Source organism: Squalius cephalus, assembly GCF_949319135.1.
Source record: "Squalius cephalus genome assembly, chromosome: 15".
In the NCBI taxonomy this organism is placed as follows: domain Eukaryota; kingdom Metazoa; phylum Chordata; class Actinopteri; order Cypriniformes; family Leuciscidae; genus Squalius; species Squalius cephalus.
Window position 1 is genome coordinate 11,368,476 of NC_137136.1, and position 24,160 is coordinate 11,392,635.

The following is a 24,160-nucleotide window of genomic DNA, read 5'->3' on the forward strand; positions in this document are numbered from 1 at the left end:
ATACTGTTGAATAAATGTATTTGAGTGTGGCTAGACATTCAAAGGATATTTAAATAAACGTTTCAACTATAAAACAAAGGCCAGACTGTGGAACTCAGACTGCGGCGACATTCTGTAGCGCATTTACACCTACACGCATACAGTAACACAATGATTTAGAGAAAACAGCAGTAATACATTACAGAATGTTGGAAACACTTTCAAAACTTCTCAGAATTTTTCATTTGTAAATGCTGGCATCTAATGTGAAGGTTCTTCAGTAAGGAGGCTATTGATTACAGAGGTTTATTCAATAATTGTTTTACTAGACTGCCAAACATAAATAACAAAGATCGTGGTGCAAAACATATAATAATAGAAGAAATACCTTGCATTCCTCTTCCATTGGGAGCAGTATTAAGTTGTGTTTCACTTTGCAACAGATCCTCAGGTAGCGAAAGGCCGGTGAAGGTTATTTAATATACCATTCCAAATGTGTTGCTGAGAATACTTTTATTGATTCAGAGGGAGGCAGGCTGAACTATCCTTGCTTTCCTGCACTTATCTCTACATTGCATTTTTCTGACTTTACGTTCAGGTAAATTGTAATGTATTCATTGTAAGCGATTTCTTGCTGAGGCTTTCAAAAAAGGATGTACAGAAATGCAGATTTGGATTACAGGGTGTAGATTTTGCTGTAACTCTTAGGTGTTGAGGGAGGATATTATAATGGGATTTGTACATCTATTTCACAACTATATCTTTTCTTGTGAATTATGGCTATATGTTCCTTGGCTCTAGAAGAGAACAGCAAATCTCTTTACCCTTTGGTTTGCACAGGGAGAACAGTACATGTGTCTGTTTGAATAGCACCATTTTTTTCCTGACTTTAATGAGCTCATAGAAACTGTGTTTATTATGTACTATGAGGTTGGCCTGATTTTGCGATTTTGTTTGGTAATAGCAGTAACAGTGTGGGGAGTCATATGTAATGCGTTTTAAAGCTAGATCCAAAAGCTGTTGTTGGAGTTGAAGGCGCATCTGCAGTCACCAGATGCACAATACTATTAGTGCATAATGGAAATCTTCATAATCACCAATGTGCCAGCAGGAATCACTCTAGTTTTCTCTCAACTTTCCCTCAACTTTCTTTCTTTCTTTCTTTCTTTCTTTCTTTCTTTCTTTCTTTCTCTCTTTCTTTCTTCCTTCCTTCCGCTTTTGGGTTTTCATGTTTTTTTAAAGAATGTGCCTACTTTGTGTGAAAAGAAGAATAATTGTGAAAACAATTTAATAATTGGGACTTTATATGTAAAAATAAAATAAAATGCTACTTTATCAAAAAAATGCAGCTCAATTTCTCCCAGTTGTGACTGTATTTCTCACAATGTAACTATTTCTTGTAATTGTGACTGTATATCTCTTATTGTGACTTGTGATCACATTATTTATTTATTTACTTACTAAAAAGCTTGCTTCCATTGTTTTTTGTGCTTTCTTTTAAATTTTCTGTTTTTCTTTTCTCCTATTATATCATGAGGAATCCAATTTTGTATTTCCAGAACTCTAAATGTCTTCCCCAGTCCAAAAAGAGCATTTGGAACAGTTATTTTAGTATTATTTATATAGTTTATTTTAGTAATTTTTTTAATGTGATTTTGTCATTTTTATAAAAAAATTTACTATTTCTATTTAGCTTTATTTTTTTATTTAAATTTGTAGTCTTTTTAATAAAACTTCAACTTATTTTATTTAAATTAGTTGCCAAGACCAACATTTCTAGTTTTCGTTAAGTTTTTTGAAGTTTAAGTTTTTCATCTATTATTTGTTTTATTTTATGTAGCTTTATTTCAGCTTTTAATAGTTTTACTTGACTGATTTAAAATGTCTCAATCTAAACTTCTGTAACTTTTTGATGTCATATGGATGCATCATCACGATAATAAACCCATTGACCACAAACACTGCAAAGCTTAATTCGTCGTCAACATCATTTCATTTCTTTTTCCCTCAGACGCTAAACTCTGTGACACCTCATCTGGACGTTGAGGAGTGCAGCATCGCTTTGTTACCACGAAACCGCGAGAAGAACCGCAGCATGGACGTTCTCCCTCCTGACAGGGCCCTCGCCTTTCTGGTGACCACCGAGGGCGAGAGTAACAACTACATTAACGCAGCCCTGATGGATAGTTTCCACCGGCCTGCTGCTTTAATTGTCACCCCCCACCCGTTGCCCGGCACGACCTCTGACTTCTGGAGGCTGGTGTTTGACTACGGCTGCACCTCTGTAGTCATGCTGAATCAGCTGAACCAATCTAACTCTGCCTGGGTAAGCCAAAGCATCCACACAGCCACCAGAACTTCCACTACAGCCCCCAAGAGGACTTTGGGGGTTTTTTTCCTTCAAAATACATCTTTATCGGTTGCCTTTTTGCATTCGCATCATCGCATGTCCTTTGAAGTCGTTTAAGCTGTTTTGTCCCCAGCTTCTCTTAATCTCCCTGTGAAGTGTTATATATTCATAAGCCTATAGTCAAGTCTCATTTACATACAGCTTTCCATTGAGTTTGCGGAGTGGCGTTCCGGTGCTCTTCTTGATCACGACTCTCTGAAAACCCTGACGTGCGCTAACATGCCGGCAGTTACTCAGTGTCACTCTCGCAGTCGATCTGTTCGTTTTTCTCTCTGTGGTGGATTAACGTCTCTCCCTCTTCTTCATTCGCATGATTGCTCTCTGCAGTCCATAAGAGTTAATATTCATCACCTCACTTGCCTCGGTGTCATTAATGTTCTTCCTCTTTCTTGTCTGTTCTCACTGTCTCTGCCCGTTTAAGTTCAGCTCAGTTCAATTTAGCAAGGCTACAGAGTTTCATGTGTATAGATGCTGATTTCTAAGGCTGCAATATATTCCAAATACAATGGAGTCAAAATATTGATGAGATTTGAATGATAAAAATGGAATGATTTCATGTATCAAATTGTTAAGCCCAAAGTATACTTCGGTTTTTACCATAGACTGTAAAAATATATGGACGTAGTGTCCATGACGTCACCCGTAGGCTTTTGAAGAGCATTTTTGAAGCCCAAAGTGGGCGGTGCCTGTCAACGCCATCTTGGAAGCGCGTCACTCCCGGATAACCGAAAATGGGCAAAGAGGCGGGAATAGCTGAGGTGATGTGACGGCTAACAGACAGCAGACAAACGGCTGGTAGTGACATCAGTGGAAATCCACCTGTCACTCATGTGGCTACGCCCTTAATTATGAAGAACTTTAAGGCTTAATACAATTTAAACGGATTAGTTATTTAAAAAACTTTCCCTGAAGAACCCATTTTCTTTTCTTTCTTATTATTCTCTCCTTTTTATTTTAAGAATCCATAAAGCGTGAATGGTTTTCAAACACCTTTGTGAAAGAAACTTGACTTTGAAAAATCAATCCAGAAATAATCAAGAACTTGTAATGTCAAATTATGGCTTCTAAACACTTATTCATCCATTCTCTCTCTTCCTCCTCCTGTCTTTCTCTCTCCAGCCTTGTGTGCAGTACTGGCCTGAACCAGGTCTTCAGCAGTATGGTCCTATGCAAGTGGAGTTTCTGTCCATGTCTGCAGATGAGGACATCATCACCCGCCTTTTCCGGGTCAAAAATGTGACGAGAGTGAGTTCCATCAATTATCATTCACTCTCTTCCATAAAAATGTATCTCATATTTCCCCTGTACATCATAAGCTTAGCAGACCCTTAATATACCCTTAAGTTATTAGAAAGGTAATCACTTAATCATCATTTTACTCACTTCAGAGAATTGCTTTAATTGAGCAATTATGCAAAATTATAGTATACTGAAGCATTAACAAATGAAGTTTACTGACTTGATTCTTTTGGGCCTCTAAAGGTACACATAAGTTAAAAAGTCATCCAGCTTTGCAAATGAGCCTCTTAAATTTATTTCTAAAAATACATCGATTCCAAGTAATTTCCTGGGAGAATTCTTTGCATTACCACCACAGGGCTTTAATGATATTCTGCAATAATACATTTTTCATACCTTAGAACCGGTTGATCATTATGTTGTGCCATTTAACTGTCAGCTTAATTCCTTACGTTTAAAAAGTGCGGAAATTGAGATTTTTATGTAATCTCTGAAAAGCTTTAAAAGCATTTTGAGGCCTTTTATATTACTCTGTTGGCCATTATGCCATGTTACATTCATATCACGCTTTAATAGACTACGAGATAAAGTGGTATAATAAATAGTGTTTGTCAGTCCAATATATTTTGTCAGGCAAAGCTACAAGAGCAATTAAAGAACAGAGGAAAAGCTATTTCAAAATATCCATTTTCATACCATCAGCACATGACACTTCATATGGCGTCACTTTCGCAGGCAAGGACAGATGGTGAAATAAGTTTCCATAAGCCTGCAGATATGAAATATACATTAATGAGCGTGCCACATAAGGTCATTTTTACCACTTTCAATTTGCCCCAGCTTGTCATTATTGTAAGGACTAATTTTCTTCTGTTTTTCTCTCTCGAATGTTTGATGGCAGTGCTCTTTGGCTAATAGACATCTGCAGTTTCCTCATTGCTCAATGTACTTTTGACCGATGTGACAGTGTTTTAATCCTTTGGCATGCTGCGTGTCTGCGGAACATTAGAAACTAAGGCGATTGAGTGGGGGAAAGGCATTTTCAGCACTACAGAGAGAATTATGGGGGGTGTGGATGAGATGCTTGTGATTGTGGGTGCATGTGTTCAAATCTGACATCTCTATTACTCAGATTGTGTGGTAGAGAATGTTAGTGTATACTGCTTCTGCTTTAAACGGTGTGCCCTGTCTGTGGTGTTGCCATGTTCACTTATAATAAAACTTGTTTTTTTATACAAAACTTTACAAAACTTGTGATTATCCAGGAAATCTTACATAATAATGATCAAATTAAATCTTGCATGTTCATTTAATTTTCCCTATTATGTGTCATGATGCGCTTGGCTAATTTTAAAGGATTAGTTCACCTCAAAATGAAAATTTCCTGATAATTTACTCACCCCAATGCCATCCAAGATGTTCATGTCTTTCTTTCTTTGGTGGAAAAGTAACCAAATTGTTGAAGTCCAAATCAATGCAGTTTCAAAGGGCTTTGAAGTGCTTCAAAGGGCTCTGCACGATCCCAGCTGAGGAATAGGGTCTTATCTAGCGAAACGATCGGTCATTTTCTAAATAAAATGAAAATGTATATACTTTTTAACCACAATTGTTCGTCTTGTGCTGGTCTGCGACGCGCCAGGCATTACGTAATCACGTTGGAAAGGTCACGCTGGACGTAGCGGCCTCCTCCATCTGCCTAAGGTCTTCATCTGTGTACTCCAGTTCAAAAAGGTAGGGTAGGGCGAAAAACTCCATCTCATTTTCTCCTCCAACTTTTCAAAATCGTCCGACATCATTGTTTCACCTTTTTTGTTAAAGGGCTTTTGTATTAGTCTTCGCACGTTCGCTTTGTAAACAATGGGGCGGTACTTCCGCCTACATCCAGCGTGACCTTTCCAACGTGATTACTTAATGCCTGGCGCGTCGCAGACCAGCACAAGACAAACATTTGTGGTTAAAAAGTATATACGTTTTTATTTTATTTAGAAAATGGCCGATCGTTTCGCTAGATAAGACCCTATCCCTCAGCTGGGATCGTGCAGAGCCCTTTGAAGCATTTCAAAGCCCTTTGAAACTGCATTGATTTGGACTTCAACAATTTGGTTACCGTTGAAGTCCATTGTGTGGAGAAAAATCCTGAAATGTTTTCCTCAAAAAACTTAATTTCTTTTCCACTGAAGAAAGAAAGACATGAACATCTTGGATGGCATTGGGGTGAGTAAATTATCAGGAAATTTTCATTTTGAGGTGAACTAATCCTTTAATGATTGATTAAACAATGAATAAAATCAAAATGGTTTGTAGACTGATGTACATCAGGGTAAAAGATATTGGAATATAGAGGTAGAGGAACATTTTCTAAACCTGTTAAAGAATGTTAAATTGTCTGCTTTGGGAACCAAAAAGTAATGTTTCTAGAACATTCTGGGAAACTAAAATTGTTAAAATTGCCGGTTTGTTATTTAATTTTATTTATTTATTTATATTTTTAATTAAAAAAGACCCCTTAGGTCTTAAATGTCAATGCAATTCCTATTTTGCTAATCAAATTGACGCTCGTTGAGTTACGGTACATGCAACAACCGATTCCATAATGCATCTAAAAGTCACCATAATCTAATTGAACACAAATGAGATTCAATGAGGGCAGTTATTATCACTTGAATAGGCTTTAAAAGTTCTTTAATTCGGACATCGCTTAATACATCTTAATTTATCCTTTAATTTCTTCTGGCATATATGCATTTTCTATTAATTGTTTACAAATTGGAAGAAGATTTGGACAGAAAAATCATAATCTCAGACTTGTTAAAGATATGCTTGTCGCTCAGCTATGGTCAGTGCGCTCACTTTCTCCCAGCAAGCCTTAGGGCAGTTTTGGGGTGTGCCTCAGGGCTCTATATTAATTCCACCTGTGTTTTAAGCCAAAGCAGGCATGTATCAGGGCCAGCCTTATAGCGTTTCTTCCCCACCCGAGTGAAACTCTTTCCCAGCAGACTCATTCATCACAACCTAAACACTGCTGACTTGGCACTGCTGGAGAACAGTCCTACGCTACTGTACACATCCATAAACAAGTCCAAATGCACAGCTGGCGATGCATTACTGATCGTGACCTTTCCTTTTCCCCCATCTCATCCATGCAAAGCTGCAGGAGGGTCAGCTGGTCGTCTGCCAGTTCCAGTTCCTGCGCTGGTCTGCGTATCGTGACGTGCCTGACTCCAAAAAGGCCTTCCTCAACCTGCTGGCTAGCGTACAGAAGTGGCAGAGGGAGTGTGGGGAGGGTCGTACAGTGGTCCACTGCCTGTGAGTAGTATCCCGGCATGTTCCACACAATCCCAACTCAACTAAACAATGTTTTTATTCATTTACAGCATCTTATAAAATAACGCCTGCTGAATTTCCGTTTGAACAATGGCTCTTAAGTGTTTTCAATACATTTGTTGTAGTCTTATTAGTTGAAGTTAAATTAGTTCAGTTTTGCCTAAAAAATTTAATTTAACCAAACATCTACTTTTTATTTCTTCTGGTGGACAACAGGAGTCAACTTCCATTGTGTCTGTTTTGGTTTGGATGTCTATATATTCAGTTAATGCCAATGAATACTATTCATAGTGTTAATGCAACAGATTAAGTAAGCTTCCATTTTGCTAATTAATATTGCATGCAATTAAATTAGGTTGCGACATTGTGATCCAGAGCTGATTTTAATTAGCTAAACTGAACGAACAGTTGCTCTTTTTGAGTGTATTCTATCATTACTTTGTGAGTGTATTGGTTTGACCATTGATTTCTGCAGAACAGTAATATACAAATGCAACTGTTTAAATTGTGATGTCATACGCTTTATGTAGTGCTAATCAGATACAGACAAATGATATAATGAAAAACACAAATAAAAAACATCATATCAGCTTAATGATGTGATCCTGCTGTGTTCAGCTACATCTTTTACTTCCGCCATGTGTCTTCTGCAGCGTGTCATTGATTGATGTTTCCTCAAACCACTGATACAAACAGATATATAATTTTTCTGCTTGTACAGTGAGATGTGTCTAGTCTAGCAGGTGCACTGGCACTCTCCATCAGTAATACAGGTAGTGGAAGGAAGATTAATGAGCCAGTGTTTCTCAAAAGACTTGCCCACTTGAGATTTTATTCTTTATAATTGAAGTATTGCTTTTCAATTCATGAGTATGAATGTAAAGTGAATTGGCTACCCTGCACCGGAAGCTGAATTCGACTTGGAATTGTAACTAAAGGAAGCGGAATTCACCGAATTCTAAAGATTCAAAGGTCTGGGGTCAGTAAGAATTAAAAAAATAATAACAATAATACTTTTACTTAGCAAGGATGCATTAAAATTATAAAAATAAATATTGATAAAAATATTAATTTGTTAAAGGGTTAGTTCACCCAAAAATGAAAATTCTGTCATCATTTACTCACCATCATGTCGTTCCAAACCCAAGGCCGGGACACACCAAGCCGACGGTCGGCCATCGGGCAACGTTAAAATGTTTTGCCTAGTTTTTTCATCGAAAGTGATGAAAGCGAGCAAAGAGATCAAGACAGCACTGACAGAAGGCTGTTCTAATTTTGTCATCTTACCTGAGCATTCGAATGTACAAATATTTTCATAATAATTAGGGCTGTCAAACGATTAATCGCGATTAATCGCATCCAAAATAAAAGTTTGTGTTTACATAATTTATGTCTGTGTACGGAGTATAATTATTTTCTATATATAAATACACACACATGCATATATATATATATATATATATATTTAAGAAAATGTGTTATTTATATATAATATAAATTATATATAATATAAATATATATACACAGTATATACATGCAAATATTTCTTAAATATATACATGCATGTGTGTGTATTTATATATAGAAAATAATTATACACAGTACACACACATGTATTATGTAAAAACAAACTTTTATTTTGGATGCGATTAATCGCGATTAATCGTTTGACAGCCCTAATAATAATATGAGCCGACTTGAATGAAGAAAGTGATTGACATTGACGTTGTTTGTGGTTTGTATATCAGCAGTCCTAGTTTTGGTTTCCCTTTTTGAATGAAGAAAATAGACTATTCACATCTGCTGATATAGACAGATATTTACTTACACACAGGCACAGAATGCATGTGCTAAGCGACAGTCGCCTTTAGTCCCTTTGGTGTGTTCAAGCGCAGCTTTTGGCTGAGACTCAGTGGACGAGAGGCTACAACACAGTCAGCTTTCATCGCTGCTAGTTCTTTGACGTCGGCTTGGTGTGTTCCTGGCTTAAGACTTTCGTTCATCTTCAGAACACAAATGCAGGTTTTTTTTTTTTTAAATCTGAACGATTTCTGTCCCTCCACTCACAGCTACACACAACTACCACTTTGATGCTTAAACAGATCAGAAAGAATTATCCATATGAAGTAGTAGTAGTAGCCTTTTAGAACAGCGGTTTAGTCCAAATTTTCTTGAAGAGACGCGATCGCTTTAACTTTGCTTTGTCATCACAGAAATAAAACACATTTTAAAATTTAGCAAAATAGAAAAGTTATTTTAAATTGCAATAATATTTCACAAAATTTGTTTTTAATGCATTTTTGATCAAATAAATGCAGCCTTGGTGAGCATAAGAGACTTTAAAAAACATTAAAAAAATCTTACAGACCCCCAAATTTTGAATGGTAGTGTATATATAACGGTAGTGTATATATAATATATAGTGTATGTATAATTAGATTTTATAAAAGGCAGTATCATAAAATTAATTAACTAATTAATTAAATATAGTTCAATTTGAATGATGCCATATAATATTCAGCTAAAATAGTTCAAAGAAATTGAGCCAAAACAAATATAAGAGATCAAAAAGGGAAAGATAAAAGCATCGTGATAACTCTGAAGAGCAGAAAATAAATGAACTAATCAAAGAGCACTCATACTTTGACGGAAATTAAGAGATAAAGGACTAAATATAAGAGAACATTTTGTGATTAAAAAAATAAATAATTTTTATATATATATATATATTATTGACCTGATCTGAACGTTTCACACAAGCTGTATTTGAACTCCCGATCGCCCACAGATAAATGGTCCAGGGCATTTCATAAGAGAACGTGGACTGTCCTTCAGGTCACGTTCTGGCCTTGCATATTGTTGAAGTGTCGTCTCCTCGCAGCGGCCCGAGTGATGGCCGTTGTGCCCTTGAACAGCACACTTAATCCTTGTCTTTGTAGTGTTATCTGCGTCTCCCGTGACAACTATCTCTGTTTGCCAGTGAGTCAGATAAGAGATAATTATATGCAAAATACCGAATTCCTGTATAACTTCGCAAACAAATCATGAACAATATCCTGATGTAAACAAATTAAACACACAAAATGGTTCTGAAATAAAATGTTTTCTAATCAAGGACTTCTCTCATAGCCAGCCTCGATGATCTTAGCCTAGGTGTTAACATTCTCGTTATCCATTTAACCACACGCTCCACTTCCACCACATCTTTGTCTCCGGGTCTCACTCTTGCCCACCGAGCCGTCTCATCTGGAACCCCAGGCACGAATTCCCTTCCCATCGCCGCCCAGAAGCACATCACTCAAAACTGTCACATAGTGTTACCAACCACAGGCAGAGAGAAGAGATTATGGAGATGAAATCAATTATGCTTTAATACAGAACAGTGCAGGCCTTTCTCCGTGCTAAATCCAGAACTGCCAAAGCACTGACTGCGATTGATTATCTCAGCGTTGCCTCATCTTTCAGCCGCTGTACACAGCAGAGGATCTTCAGAAAGCTCTTTGTATGCCTCTCATGCAGGCTGGTTTCATATTAACTGGATGTGTGAAATTTCTGTTGTAGACTGAATATCAGTACGCAGCACAAGCCAGATCTTTTTCTTCAATGTCTGTCTCTTCTTTGCTCATGACAGACGGGTTTTTTTGTATTCCTAGGAACGGCGGTGGTCGCAGTGGAATGTACTGTTCCAGCAACATCCTGATGGAGATGATCCAATACCAGAACATGGTGGACGTCTTCTATGCTGTCAAGACTCTTCGTAACGCTAAGCCCAACATGGTGGAGACACTGGTAGGTACAAAAGTTCAGAAAGTCTTTGCCTTTCAAATAAATACCCAAATACCAAAAATCATTATCAGTTGATCAGGGCCTTTCTAGAAAGTTCATATAGGCCCAAGACTTTTTACTGGTGATCCCCCTTTTCCCTGATCCCAATTGAGTAGGCTTTCCTATTAGAGCAGGGGTTTTCAAATATGATGAGGAACACCCTAACTCAAATAACAAGGCCGCTTAATTTTCATGTATAAAAACTTATTATGTGTAAAGAAATATTAAATGTGATATTTGTCAACAAAATCGTTATTGTTTCCTAAATTTAAATTGGTTTGCTTTTGTATTGTCATTGTACTAAAGCATTTAAAAAAAGAAAAAAAAAGAAAAACATGCAGATACAATAAAATAATATTATAAATGATTTCTGAAAGCAGAATGAAATATCAAAAAAAAAAAAAAAAAAAATCACTGTTAAATGTATTTTATTAATACCTTAAGTGCAAATGTAATCTGACTTATACTGTACCATTATACCATTCTACCACACTACCATTTAAAAGTTTGAGTTTTTATTTTATTTTATACAGTAAAGTCATTTATAATGTTACAAAAGATTTTTATTTAAAATAAAAAAGTTCTTTTTAACTTTCTATTCAATAAAAAAAATCCTGGAAAAGACAAATGTAGCACGGGTCCACAAAAATATTAAGCAGCACAATGGTTTTCAACATTGATGATAAGAAATATTTCTCAAGCAACAATTCAGCAAATTATAATAATATTCAGAAAGTTACTTGTTTTACTGTATTTTTGATCGGTTTCACTTTATTTTAATGGTCCCTTTAACACATTCTGTTGACTATAATTTTGCACCTACATGTCTACTAACTCTCATTAGAGTGTTAGTAGAGTATTAGTAGACTGGTAGAGTTAAGGTTAGAATAAGTTGACATGTAGTTGCAAAGTTACTAATAGTCAGTAGAATGTCTGTTGGCGGAGCATCACAATAAAGAGTTAACAAATATGAAGTCTTCTTATACTCCAACGAGAGTTAGTTGCAAAGTTACTTATAGTCAACAACAGAATGTTTAAAAGGGCCCATCAAAATAAAGTATTACCTTTTGATCAAATAAATGCAGCCAAAAATTTGAACTGTTGTGTATACAAAAATATAGAAGTGAATTATTGCACTAATTCTGTCGTTTCTCTGTGTGTGTGGTGCAGGAGCAGTATCGTTTCTGTTATGAGCTGGTTTTGGAGTATTTGGACTGCTTGGAGGTCAGATAGCGGGTTTCCCCCCCCCCCCAACCCCCCATGCTGACCTCACTGCATGGAGCAGGACCACCGGCAGGCTCACTCTACACCCCCTCATCCCCCTCTGCTTCCCGTCTTTCTGTCGTCTTACCCAGATCAAAAAGCAGAAGGAAGAAAACGGGACAAAAAAAAAAAAGAGCAGTTCTCTGCCGGTTCTCTTTTTTTTATCCCAAACATCTAAATATGTTACATCCCTTTTCTGTCATGGCTGTTTTTTCGGTTTAGGATTTTTTCAGCACATTTTCCTCAAAGCTGTGAGCGATTCCAGAGCCTGGCTTGGTGCGGTGTGGTTGGTTTACTTCTGCTCGCAGAGATAGTGGGCTGTTTCTAAAAACAGCGGCTTTATTTTACACCTGCCTGTTTCTCTGGCTGGCTGGACTGAAGAGCAGAAATAAACATCACTTGGAGAAGATCTCTTCATGTGCAGTGCAGTGGAGATGAGAGTCGGGCGTCTGTACCGGGGCTCTTAAAAAGGAGTCGGGCACCTTGCCAAGCCCCTAAAAAAGCGCCAAAAGGACAAAACACACATGCATGCACAAACGCTGACATCCACACACACAGATTCAACCAGCAGACAGCTTTCCATCAACTGCCTATCAAGACGTCGATGCCTCTTCAACGCAAAGGACTCGCTTTTCACCACCGTTTTCCGCGTCTCTGAGGCTTGGTTCTTGTGTCATCGGAGGCGGAGTTTATTACTATATATGGTGCCATATGTCTCAAGAGGAGATTGACAGGAGGGTCAGGTGGCCATGTTGCCCAGCTGTGGCTTTCCTATCTTGTTATAGCTGTTGTCTTTTTTCCTCTCACTTGTATATATACTTACCGTCTGCTGGAAATCCCTGACGTCTTAAGGTGTAAGTCTCAAGTGCTAACAGTGGCCCTGTGTGCTTAAAGCAAAGGAAGTACATTAACAAGGGGCAGACGTGATGGCATTCTAAAGCTTGCGGTGGATTACACCCTGACCTTTATCCTCTCATTCAATGGTTTTGAGAGAGTGCAGTTAATAGTCTTTTTACAACTGTGCTGCGAAACAGGGAACGGAGGCAAAACTGTGTCAGAAGTGAGGAGAAAGGGACCAAAAAGAACACCGGCGATCTTCTTCTATTCACTTGTAACTATTTATCGGACTGACTCGTGTTCTTTGAGTGGATTTTGTTTAACAATTGTGCAGCTTTGCGTGTACAGCTGAATCCTGGGCTCGAGATTCTTCAAAGCATCCCTTTAAGTTACACATTCACAGTCCATCCTGTTTTATTTGCTGTTTTTCTATAATAGCTGGACACATGATGGTTGATCGTTTGACCACCGAGTGTGCATTCCATGAATACAGTACTGTAGTGTCTCATGAAGGTTTTTCAACCATCAGTGGTAAAAGTTAGCTCACTTCAGAAATTTTAAACCATATATATCTTTTATTCCACTCTTATTGAACAAGAAGTTATTTTATGAAATATATATTTTTTTTTTTAAGCAACGATTACGCATTTTTATTTCATTTTGACATTTCATTGTTATTGCTACATTGTAAAATCATACAAATCTGGCTTTTAAACTTGATTTGATATGTTTGGTAACAGGGTTACATAAAATTGCTCATATAAAATTGTACCTATGTGACTTTATGAAGATGAAGATCAACATTTTCTAAAGCCGAAGAACCTTCTCTCACTGTCTATTGGTTGAAAAGGTTTGTTTTTTAAGAGCTTCAGGCTGTATTTTGCACCTTATTCGTGGAAGGTGCCAGACAGTTTAGTGTAGGCAATTAGAACTGACAGCCAGAGTTCAGTGATTAAACTACCACATTTCAATGGTGATAAATACAGTTTGCTATTTTTAACTGCAAGCACTAAGTATAAATGCTGAGAGTATCCACATCAGTATTACACTTACATCTCTCAAATTGTTATGACCCCAACTGTGAATTGCAGTTTCAGCAAGATGCCAAGTTAGCAAACCACAGGCGTTTTCCCAATAATTACATTGCTCTGCTTAAAGCATCTCAGATGCCAGGCTGCCCCGGTCCACACTGAGTGACACAAGATTCCTGATTATATTAACAAGCTAGGTAAAGGGAAGCCTGCCATTATTTACTAATCCTCAAGCCAAAATTATTTACTAGTTCCAAACCTATATTTCTTTATTTCGACATTTCGATGAATTTAAAATTGTATGGGTATGGGACGACATCATGATAGATTTTTCATTTTGGGGTAAACTGTTCCTCTAAGGGAGCCAGAGAAAATATTGATTGATTGAAGAGGCTACAAAGACAGTGTTGTGACTTTCTTCACCGAACCCCCCCTGTGGACTTTCATGGAAAGTGCCTGGTGGAAAGTATGTGTACATATAGATGTATATTTGTGTTCTGTGAATAGTATGTGAATAAAGTTTGTTTGGCCAGATTTAACAATTTAAAAGTAACAGAAAGAGTTGAATGTACTGTTCTGTATAAGACTATTTCCTGAATATGTCGCCAAAAGATATGACACATGCTCAGTCAGCTGAGGATGATCTCTAAAAGCCATTCCAAAGTCGCCCCTTCAGAAGGCCCATTCAGTCACTTTAAACCCCTCCAATGATTTTGATTTTTACCATGCGCATTCCAAAGACATTAGCCAACTTCTACTGGTAGTCACCTATGCTAACACCGCATAACTATCCCTAGTGTCTCACTATGAGAGAGGAAGGACTTTAGCCACTCTTGACGAATGTTGAGCCAGGTCCTTGTTTTTTGTGCGTTTAGTTTGTTTATTTGTTTCCTTCCAAGTGTTCCTGTATGATAATGAATGAATTGAAAAAGAACTGTGTTTTTGACCATGTGTTTGTGGGACAGGAAGAGGACATGGAGGCATATATCTCAAGGGGAACTGAGGGTTGGGGTGGGACGGGGTGTTCAAACAACAATAAAATGTTCTAAGACTGTAAATGTCTTATTGGAGCATTCATTTATTCAACCTCTTGTGTTTTTGTGTAGCTTTAAAGGCAACACTAAATACATTTCTTTACATTAGTAAATGCATTGGGTGTCATGAAATGATGAACAATGTTTTATTAGCATTTTTTCTGTATGTACATTTTTAACATTTCAAGATGTATACGTTAGTTAATGTATTTTGAATGAAGATGAATTAACGAACAATCTTATATTTATTAACTAATCTAGATCAATCAATGAAATATATATGTTCATTATTAGTTTATACCTAATGCATTAACTATTGTTTTTTCAAACATTTTAAATTGAGTACATATTGTGTAAAATAAGTTCTTATTTGATTTAAACATGTCTGAACATTTGACGTCATTAAATTGCATTATAGAATACTTGATTCTGATTGGTCAATCGCAGCATTCATCAGTCAGATATAAATACTCACTGTTGACCATGGAAATTCTGTCATGAAACTCTAATTGTGCAGGCTGAGGCTCACAAGTCCTTAACCCAATCTGCTTGTAATTACATTATTCTCTCTAGGGCACAGCTGATTAGTTCCCACTATATTGGTAGCCAATGAGCTTGCTGCCCGACATTCAAATTCTTGCCTATGTTTGCTGTAGAAGTTGGAGCGTGCTTTCAGAAACCCTCCACCTTCCCCAGCTCCACCTGTATAGATCTGCTTCGAGGGTGATTCGTGTGTGTTGGCAGTACAACAGCAGCAGAGTAGCAGATCTATTCCGCCAAGACCAAACATATTAACATTGCCATACTCATTACCATGACAGAACTGTATTTCAGGACCTGGTTGTAACAAAAGCTCAATTACATTAGCATTAATTATTTATATTTTTGTCTTAACCCCCTTTTTTTGCAACAGGTTACAGACTGCTGATTTAGGTAACTGAAACCACTCACAATCTCCTTATTTAAACAAAAACAACTGGTACAGTCTTGTCTCATTTATCTATTGTAGTGAAAATTACCCCAGAGGATTTTAGCATTAATATTACTAATATTGTTGCAGTATGTGTCTTGTTGTTTGTCCGATTGTTGTGTACATTGCAATGATCTGTTTTTTTTTTTGTTTTTTTTTTTTTTTTCTTATTGGTAAGATACAGGTAAGATTATAAAGTAATTTAAACTCAAATCAATATTTCATGTTCATCGATTTATTTGTTTGGTCACCCTGTCTGGGTTTATTTTGAGACAATGACCGGCCACGGCCGGCTGTATATTATCCATTGCTTATTGTAAACATAGTGTTTATAAAAAGTCGTGACATTTGCAACAATGCACACGGTGCAGTTGTTGAAAACCCATTACCAGGCAGTCCATAATTAATTAATAATCTTGCAGTCTGGGAGAGAAGTGAGAGCTGCGATTGTTCTTGGGCTCATCCTAAATGGAACTTGAACATAAAGACTGTGACCTGACTGACATTTCATATCCTTGTGCTTTGTCAGCCAGATCTGCTCTTCTGGGATAGACTCGCAGCCTCTGCTGATTCATTAGATTCGCTCACCCCTTTTAGACCACCGTGTGTCTGCCTTTCCATCCTTTCCTCCTGTCGGTTTCTCAGCCTGGTGGTTCTTATCACTGTCTTTCTATCTCTGCAATGTCTATTTTTGAACTCAATCTCTCCCGCGCCCATCCCCACCTCTCTCACTTCCTCCTTTTTTGTATTCTCCCCATTTCCTGGCATGGATGTGAGGTGGCTGCAGACCGCAGGCTTTCTCCTATGACATACAGTAGCTCGTAGGGGAGATGTGAATTATTCAACAGGCCTGCAAAGTGATCCAGTGTTGGAGCTTAAAGACATGCCAGATTAATTAGAGGACAAGACCTCCTCTGTCACAGCACATATACTGAACTGCAGTGTTGAGGAGTCACTAGCTAAAAGTAGCAATGCTACTAACTACATTTTTCAATGGCATGACAGTAGCTCAGCTGTTTAACCTTTGTAGCTTTTAAAGTAACAAGCTACTTTTTCCAAAAGAATGACTAAATGTTCCATTGCGATTTTTAATGTCATTTTGTATTGCACACGCAGCTTTATAACTGAGTGGACCTGAGGGAGTCTAATTCAAAAATGCTTTCCTAAAACGTCCTGTCTAACCCGTATATGCAACTTTGGAAAATTTCGGAAATAATTGGTTTGTTTGAGTGGTTCATGTAAAGTAATTGGTTAAAAAGGAAACCAATTAGCTGAAATTAGCTTTTTTTTTCCTGGTGAAAAAATGGAAACACTGCTGTTCATGACTGTTTGGAATCAGTTATGGGGCTTATTGCTTTTATAAAACGTTTAGTCCATAGAAATATAGCTTTTAATCTTTTAATGCAGCGGTGCAGTGATACTACTGCAATGAGGTCACAGGTGTATGTTTGTAGAGTAATTTACAACGGCTTTGAATGCGGCTCAACCAATCAGAATCACCGGGACTATCTGTTTTATAAACGGTAGCTATCAGTCGCATCAAACTGGCAGGTCAGGAACAACGCCTAGCAAAAATTGCAGGTGAGGAAGGCTGAAGAAGACCTGGCAAAGCACGTTCAAGGAGGACTTGGAGCGAATCGCTGTTAAATGGGATCGCAGCCAGTGGAATACGCTTGCTGCCCAATGTGCCCTGTAGCACAGTCAGACCTATAACAGTGTAAAAACAACAGCTTTAAACTGAGTAGAAACCTTATAGAGTGCAGTGGTGACGTGTTTTTTAAGTTGGCATCACCCATTGTTAAGATTTTTTTCATTGGCTTTTGGATTATTGCAGTTGGTCTGTGACCAACAAAAGTTATGATTCTTACACATTTTGTTCATCATAATATTATTCACAAATGAACAACTTATGAATTTGGAAGCTTAGAATCGACAGAAGTAAAATGCTATGCGTGGGATATAAACTAATTACATCACAGTTGCATGACTTCATGACCACCATTAAGCGTCCGAAAACTCTTTCGATCTTTATTTAAAACATTTTCCCTGAATGTTTGAGTTAGAATAGTGCATGAGCGTGATTATAAACACTTTGAGGCTGTGAAAGCGGACTAGTGATTAGATGCGTTTACCTGTTCGGCATCATGATGTTTATAGTCCATTTTCCCACTTAGCAACAGCCAAGTAAACGTTTTTTTTTTTTTTTTTAAATTACAGATTTATTTTGTCACAGACCTTACTCAGGCGTCAATTCAAAAAACCCACTGACTTCTGGATGATGGAACCGGCAGTGCTAAAATGTTAACTCGTTGCTATTTCTCTTATTAAAGGCAGAGTAGGCGGTTTGTTCCAGAAAATGTTTTGTTATGCTGGTTGAAAGTCTCTTCACATCCTGATAGCAATCACTAGTTAAGTGGTCTAAATGTATGTGTGTGCATATATATATATATATATATATATATATATATATATATATATATATATATATATATGTATATGTATGTATATGTGTATGTATGTATGTATGTATGTATATTATATATATATATATATATATATATATCGTCTGTTCAGTCCGAATGCAATGATACGACGTCCTACCTGCCAGTCAACGCATGTATTTCCATACCTCCGTGCACCCTGCTCGCGCAGACATCATGCTATGCAGAGTTAGACAGATGTCAGTCGCTGAGTGCCACAAACAAACAGCAGCCACCATCTTATGCTTTCAAAGCTATAGCTCTCTATTGCTAGTCTCTCTGAAAATGGCATACTCTACCTTTAAATTTTGTATTATATAATTAGATCATTTTAAAATATATTGCAGCCTTTTAGCATCTGTGCTTTCTTTTCACATGGGTAAAGCACGAACACGCTTGAACATGATCACATTAGCGTTTACAAAACCCTTGCAGTACATTTCTTTGCCCATTCCGTATGTAAACTGAATGTAAAGCAAATAATAAATAAATTCAATAAAAACCCCTTGTATTCAGTCCCTGGAAGGAGAAAAAAAAAGTGTATCTTATCAGAATTCAGAATGGAAAATGTTGCCTTATTTTTCCAAAAGAAAGCATTCCAGTACCCTTGTAATTTTGCCCCTCTTTGAGGTTCTTCAGTCATTCTGCTGATCAGCGGCCATACATGCTAATCTTCTGTCCTTGGAAAGGTCACACTGCAGACACTCAGTCTCTCCCATCTTTATCCAGTCTCTGTTTTCATGTTGATGTTCTTAAACTCACACTTACAAGTGCCAGTGCTCTCCTCTGAGTTTCGAAGTGTGACTTCTTCATGCAAATTGTAGGTTTGCTATGTATATTGCACACATTTCGCAACAAATGTTTGCTATTCAGCTGTTATCTCTTCCCGTTGCTGTGTAGAGCAGGTGGGAACCTTCCTGGCGCTGCGGTTCGGTGCCTTGTAAAGTGGGTAGGAGAGACCCCAGCCAGATGGCCTGGTTTTGGACGTTCCTGGTTGACGGATTCTATGGCCGTCCAAACGTGCCCCCTTATCTCGTCCGGTTTGTACGTGCAGGGCTCCCCGGAGGTGGTAGAGCGGCCTGTTGTTCCAGCTCGGCAGTTAGGATAGAGTACACATAGCTTGGAGGCAGATAGCCAGGTGCAGTGGACACATGGATGAGTTCCATTCCTCCATTTCTTTATCTTCCCTCCACCCTGTGAATCTCCACAACCTGTTACAGAGCGATGGCTCACTGTATGAGGCACGGGTCCGCACCATCTGTTTCTCCTCAGCCTATCTGTGTGAGATATGCTGCTCTATTTATCGAGTGAGGCTTACGCTGTTAATGCAAAAACGCACACTTTTTTCACAAAATAAAGGCTGATGCACTTAGAGGGCACCCCTGGTGAATGAATATATATATAAATATAATCTGAGGCACCCTATTGTTAGTGTCTCCTTTGGTTGACTTGCATGTTTTATCCTCCTGAGATGCAGATTTTTTTTTTTACATGAAAAAATACAAACATTTTCCAAAACAATCATATGGAGAAATAACAAATGGAGAAAAAAAAAGAGGACATGCTATGTCCTCTGTTGTTAGTGGACACCAGAAAATGACATATAGGCAAAAACAATGGGATTTCTTTTTCATTCATCGATACATTTTCAGGTTTCAGGATTTATTTATTTTTTGCAGACGCTTTTATCCAAAGCGATTTACAAATGAGGAATACAGCGGCAAGCGATTCGTCGTGAAGAGGCAAATAAACAAGTGCTCGAAATACAAAGTTTAAGACATTAGAGTAGCATAAGCTAGAGTAGGGAGGTAAAATTATATTTCATTTTTAAATCACACTTTGTATAAAGATGATTCTCAACTGTTACAAAAGATATAACAGAATTAATTGATATACCATTTTACTTTATATCAGGGTTCACCAATCTCGGTCCTGGAGGGCCGCTGTCCTGCAGAGTTTAGCTCCAACCAGCTCCAACACACCTGTTTGAAAGTTTCTAGTATGCCTAGTGAGACCTTGATTAGCTGGTTCAGGTGTGTTTAATTGGGGTTGGAGCTAAACTCTGCAGGACAGCGGCCCTCCAGGACCGAGATTGGTGAACCCTGCTTTATATGTAGTCCCACTCAATACAATGTTTCTCTACACTGTATCTAATTGTCATATTAATGTTTTCTTGGGGCAACATGTAATGAAAAAAGAAGAGTAATAATGGGAGTAGGCTAATAATTGGCAACGTTTTCATAATAATGTCTAATATTTCATAGGACTATGGATAATTTCTTTCCCAATTCAAAATCCCAAAATTTGGTAGGCCTATCTCTGAAAAGCACTGAATGTGCTCTTTGCAGGACATCCAGACTTAAAAGTGTGGCATGTGTTTCAGAGAACTTCACTAGAATATAATGTCCACTAGCTAGCCTACAGAGGACAAAAGTCTATTCCTGAGTCCCAGGACGATATAATGAAAGATGTGAGAGCTCAAAATAAACTCTTTTACAGCCCAGGCTCGTTAGAAAAACGTAGGCTACCTACCTGTGGCAACATTTTTGCAAAATACGTTGCGTCGTGCACGTTTCGCGACAGTTTCAAAGTGAAATGACCAGTGAGTGGCGCTAAAAGCGTGTTTAGTTTTTTTCCGGAACAGATGAACGTGAATATGGCAACGTTTTAATACGTAGCAGTTTGTACGTATCACTGCAGTTCTGAATTGAAATGTCCGGTGAGTGGCGCTTAAGAATGCTCCATTACGTTTTAAAATAACGTAGCCTACATCTACACTATACCCTCCATGCCCTAAACATACCCGATAGTGTTGAAAAAAGCAAATGCGCCACATAACCGTAATCGTAACCATGGCATTGTTGCTTGTTTTTAAACTTTGAGCTATCAAGACTCGTCTTTGACGGGGTTCGTACCCGAGCTCTCCGTATCACACGTATAATTCTGTACAGTAAAACTGATCATATGGAGCTGGTTAAGTGATGCAAACTCCAAAATATATTAGTTTACAAATCATACACTATGGTAAAAAGTGTTTTGAGGTCATAACATAATTGTGCAAGTCTTGAAAACAAGTCTTTATTAGCCTAATCCATAATCTGTGTGTGAAAACGATTAAAAGTGCTTGCTGTTTTACTGCCTCTTGTTCATTTCTTTTAGAAACTGCAGTGATTTGTACGTATTTTGCGTTTTGAAAAAATGTTACCACAGGAACATTTTTCCAATGAGCCTGTGTTGCTCTTAGCATGGGCAGAAGTTCAGAAAGTTTCCACCTGTCATTAAAGGCAAAACTTTGAGAAAATAGAAAAACTTTTGATGGGTTGGCCTTTACAATTTTCTCTCTGAAAATGATTCATCTCGCACTCTAGCAAGCATTCATGAATTTAGAATAGTCAAATGCAAATATGATCAATGTCTAACAATATCACCTTGTTTCACTGTGCTCAGTGCAAGTGAAACTGACAATATGCAACACAATGACAGAAGGTCATCAATACAGGTGGGACTGATGATATTTCTTTTATTTCTCTGTCATACATTTAGAGCCTGACAGACAGTAATCCTTGGTGAATAATGTCTGGCCCGCCTTTAACTTACAACTGCAGCCAAGCATCATTATCTACAAATGAATGTGAACTTTGGTGAGGCATTTCATCATGTAGCATTTCATAGGGCTACTTCTTGCTGACGTGCATGGCTTTGTTTACATTTTACGCTTATGTTCTTGACAGATTATTTCGGTAACACTTTACAATAAGGTACTATTTGTTAACATTAGTTCATGCGTTAGCTAACATGAACTATCAACGAGCAATACATTTTTACAACATGTATTAACCTTGGTTAATGTTAGTTAAAAAATACAGTTTTGTTTTTCATGTTAGTTCACAGTGCATTAAATAATGTTAACAAACAAAACCTTATTGTAAAGTGTCACTATTTCCTATAGTAGCTTGTAAAATATTGTTATTTTCAGAGTACCAGAGGATTTCAAACTTGTTTTGATTGAGTGCTAGCACGACAAAATCAATAAACACATCCTGAAAAAAAATTAGCAGTAGAGATGTGGTCAATTTAATAATGTAACAAGAAAAAAAAAGTTAAACAGGCTTAGCTTGCATAGCTGTTGTATGTTTATAGGTTAAAATGTAATATATACTCTAATATGGCCCAAAGTGACAACTGGGGCAGATGTATCATTGTCAAGAAGCATAGCAGATTGTCAAATGTTAATTGGATACATCACCGGTGATGCATACGGACGGAAACAAGTGCTTTCCAACAACATTATGATCATGGTAAACTTCTAAGCACTCTGGGCATGAGCCAAGACAAGTCTATAAAAAGGTCAATTCATCTGGAATAAAATGGTGCTGGACAACAGAACAAATGGCAAATTATACAGTCTGTATTGATTAAAGCATTATAGATCCGGCATGTATTCAAACAGCCCCGAAACTGTGAAATAATGCTTTGTGGGTCACAGTCTTGTTCTCTGCACAACTCGTAAACCAGAAATTAACCCGACGTGCTGGGATGAAAAGCCTTGGTTCATAAAACTTTAAAAATGATTTATCTGCACAAATAGGGCGTAACTGTTGTATCTGATAATCATAGGCTAACTTGCTTGCCAGAGTGGTGTCGGCCAATATCATAAACAATAGTAATGTGCTTATTAATTTATTTATTTTGTCGAAATAGAGGGATACATTAGCCATTAAATATAAGTAACTTTGCAATTAATGTCATTAATTTGCAATACATGTCAACTAATTCTCAGAGTATTAGACAGACTGTTAGGTTTGTTGTTAGGGTTCGGGTTAGTAGAATAAGTTGTCATGTAGTTGCAAAGTTACTTAGTAGAATGTCTGTTATGGTGACCATCAAAATAGTGTTAGCAGATGTTAATCAGGCAGTCTACTAATAATCTAATGACTAGTAGTTGACATGTAGTTGCAAAGTTACTTATAATTAGTAGAATGTCTAAAGTGTTAGTATAGTAGTAGCCTACTATAATAATGTGGGACACCCTGCTGTGTTAACACAAAGAAAATCAAAACAGACAATGGGCCCTATTTTAACGATCACTAAGCGCATGGTCTAAAGCGTACAGCGCAAGTGCAGTTAGGGCGTGTCCGAATCCACTTTTGCTAGTTTAATGACGGGAAAAATGGCCGGCGTGCCAGGCGCATGGTCTAAAAGGGTTGTCCCTATTCTCTTAGTGAGTAATGGGTGCAATAAACCAATCAGAGTCTCATCTCCCATTTCCTTTAAATGTCAGTTGCGCTTGCGCCATGGCGGATTTGCTATTTACATTCATGTCATTACATAATTTGATAGTGGAAAGACCGAACACGTCTCCAGAGCTTAAAGCTAGGTTTAATACTCGCCGCGTACGCACGAGCGCGAAGGTGCGTGCAGCAAAAATGGCATCATTGTGGTGTGGGCGGTCGTGCGCATTGGGTGCGCAAGACACCATTTCGCTTGGCGGTGTGCACGGCTTTTTTTGTAACAGCGCGTGCGGCTCCGCATCCGAAGATGCACGACTTCGAGCCGAATCAGGTCAAGCATGTACATCTCCCCGCACTGGCACCCATTTTGTGCATCTGAAATTAGTTGCTTACATTTACAAAATGAGCCTATAGCAGACACAAGCAATTTTAATAAAAATAAAGGTCCATGTTTTATAAAATGTCCATGAAATTTAATAAAATGTTTAGTGAAATTAGAAAATATTTAAGAGATTGTTAATTTAGTTGTATAGCCTA

General features: G+C 37.6%; 1 protein-coding gene across 17 annotated transcripts in view; it reads left to right on the forward strand.

Moving 5' to 3' along the window:
* The window catches only part of ptprub (protein tyrosine phosphatase receptor type Ub), a 222,249-nt gene extending 207,782 nt beyond the window's left edge, over window positions 1-14,467 (forward strand). For 12 of the 17 annotated variants that reach the window (XM_079894983.1, XM_079894995.1, XM_079894996.1 and 9 more), the window contains 5 exons: window positions 1,991-2,305; window positions 3,509-3,634; window positions 6,777-6,934; window positions 10,606-10,741; window positions 11,948-14,467. In XM_079894983.1, coding sequence (XP_079751109.1) covers window positions 1,991-2,305; window positions 3,509-3,634; window positions 6,777-6,934; window positions 10,606-10,741; window positions 11,948-12,010 — 798 coding nt within the window. In that variant the 3' untranslated portion in view covers window positions 12,011-14,467. The remainder of the gene's footprint in view (window positions 1-1,990; window positions 2,306-3,508; window positions 3,635-6,776; window positions 6,935-10,605; window positions 10,742-11,947) is intronic. The other 5 variants (XM_079894994.1, XM_079894998.1, XM_079894986.1 and 2 more) reach the window with 1 other exon arrangement.
* The last annotated feature ends 9,693 nt before the right edge of the window (window positions 14,468-24,160 follow it).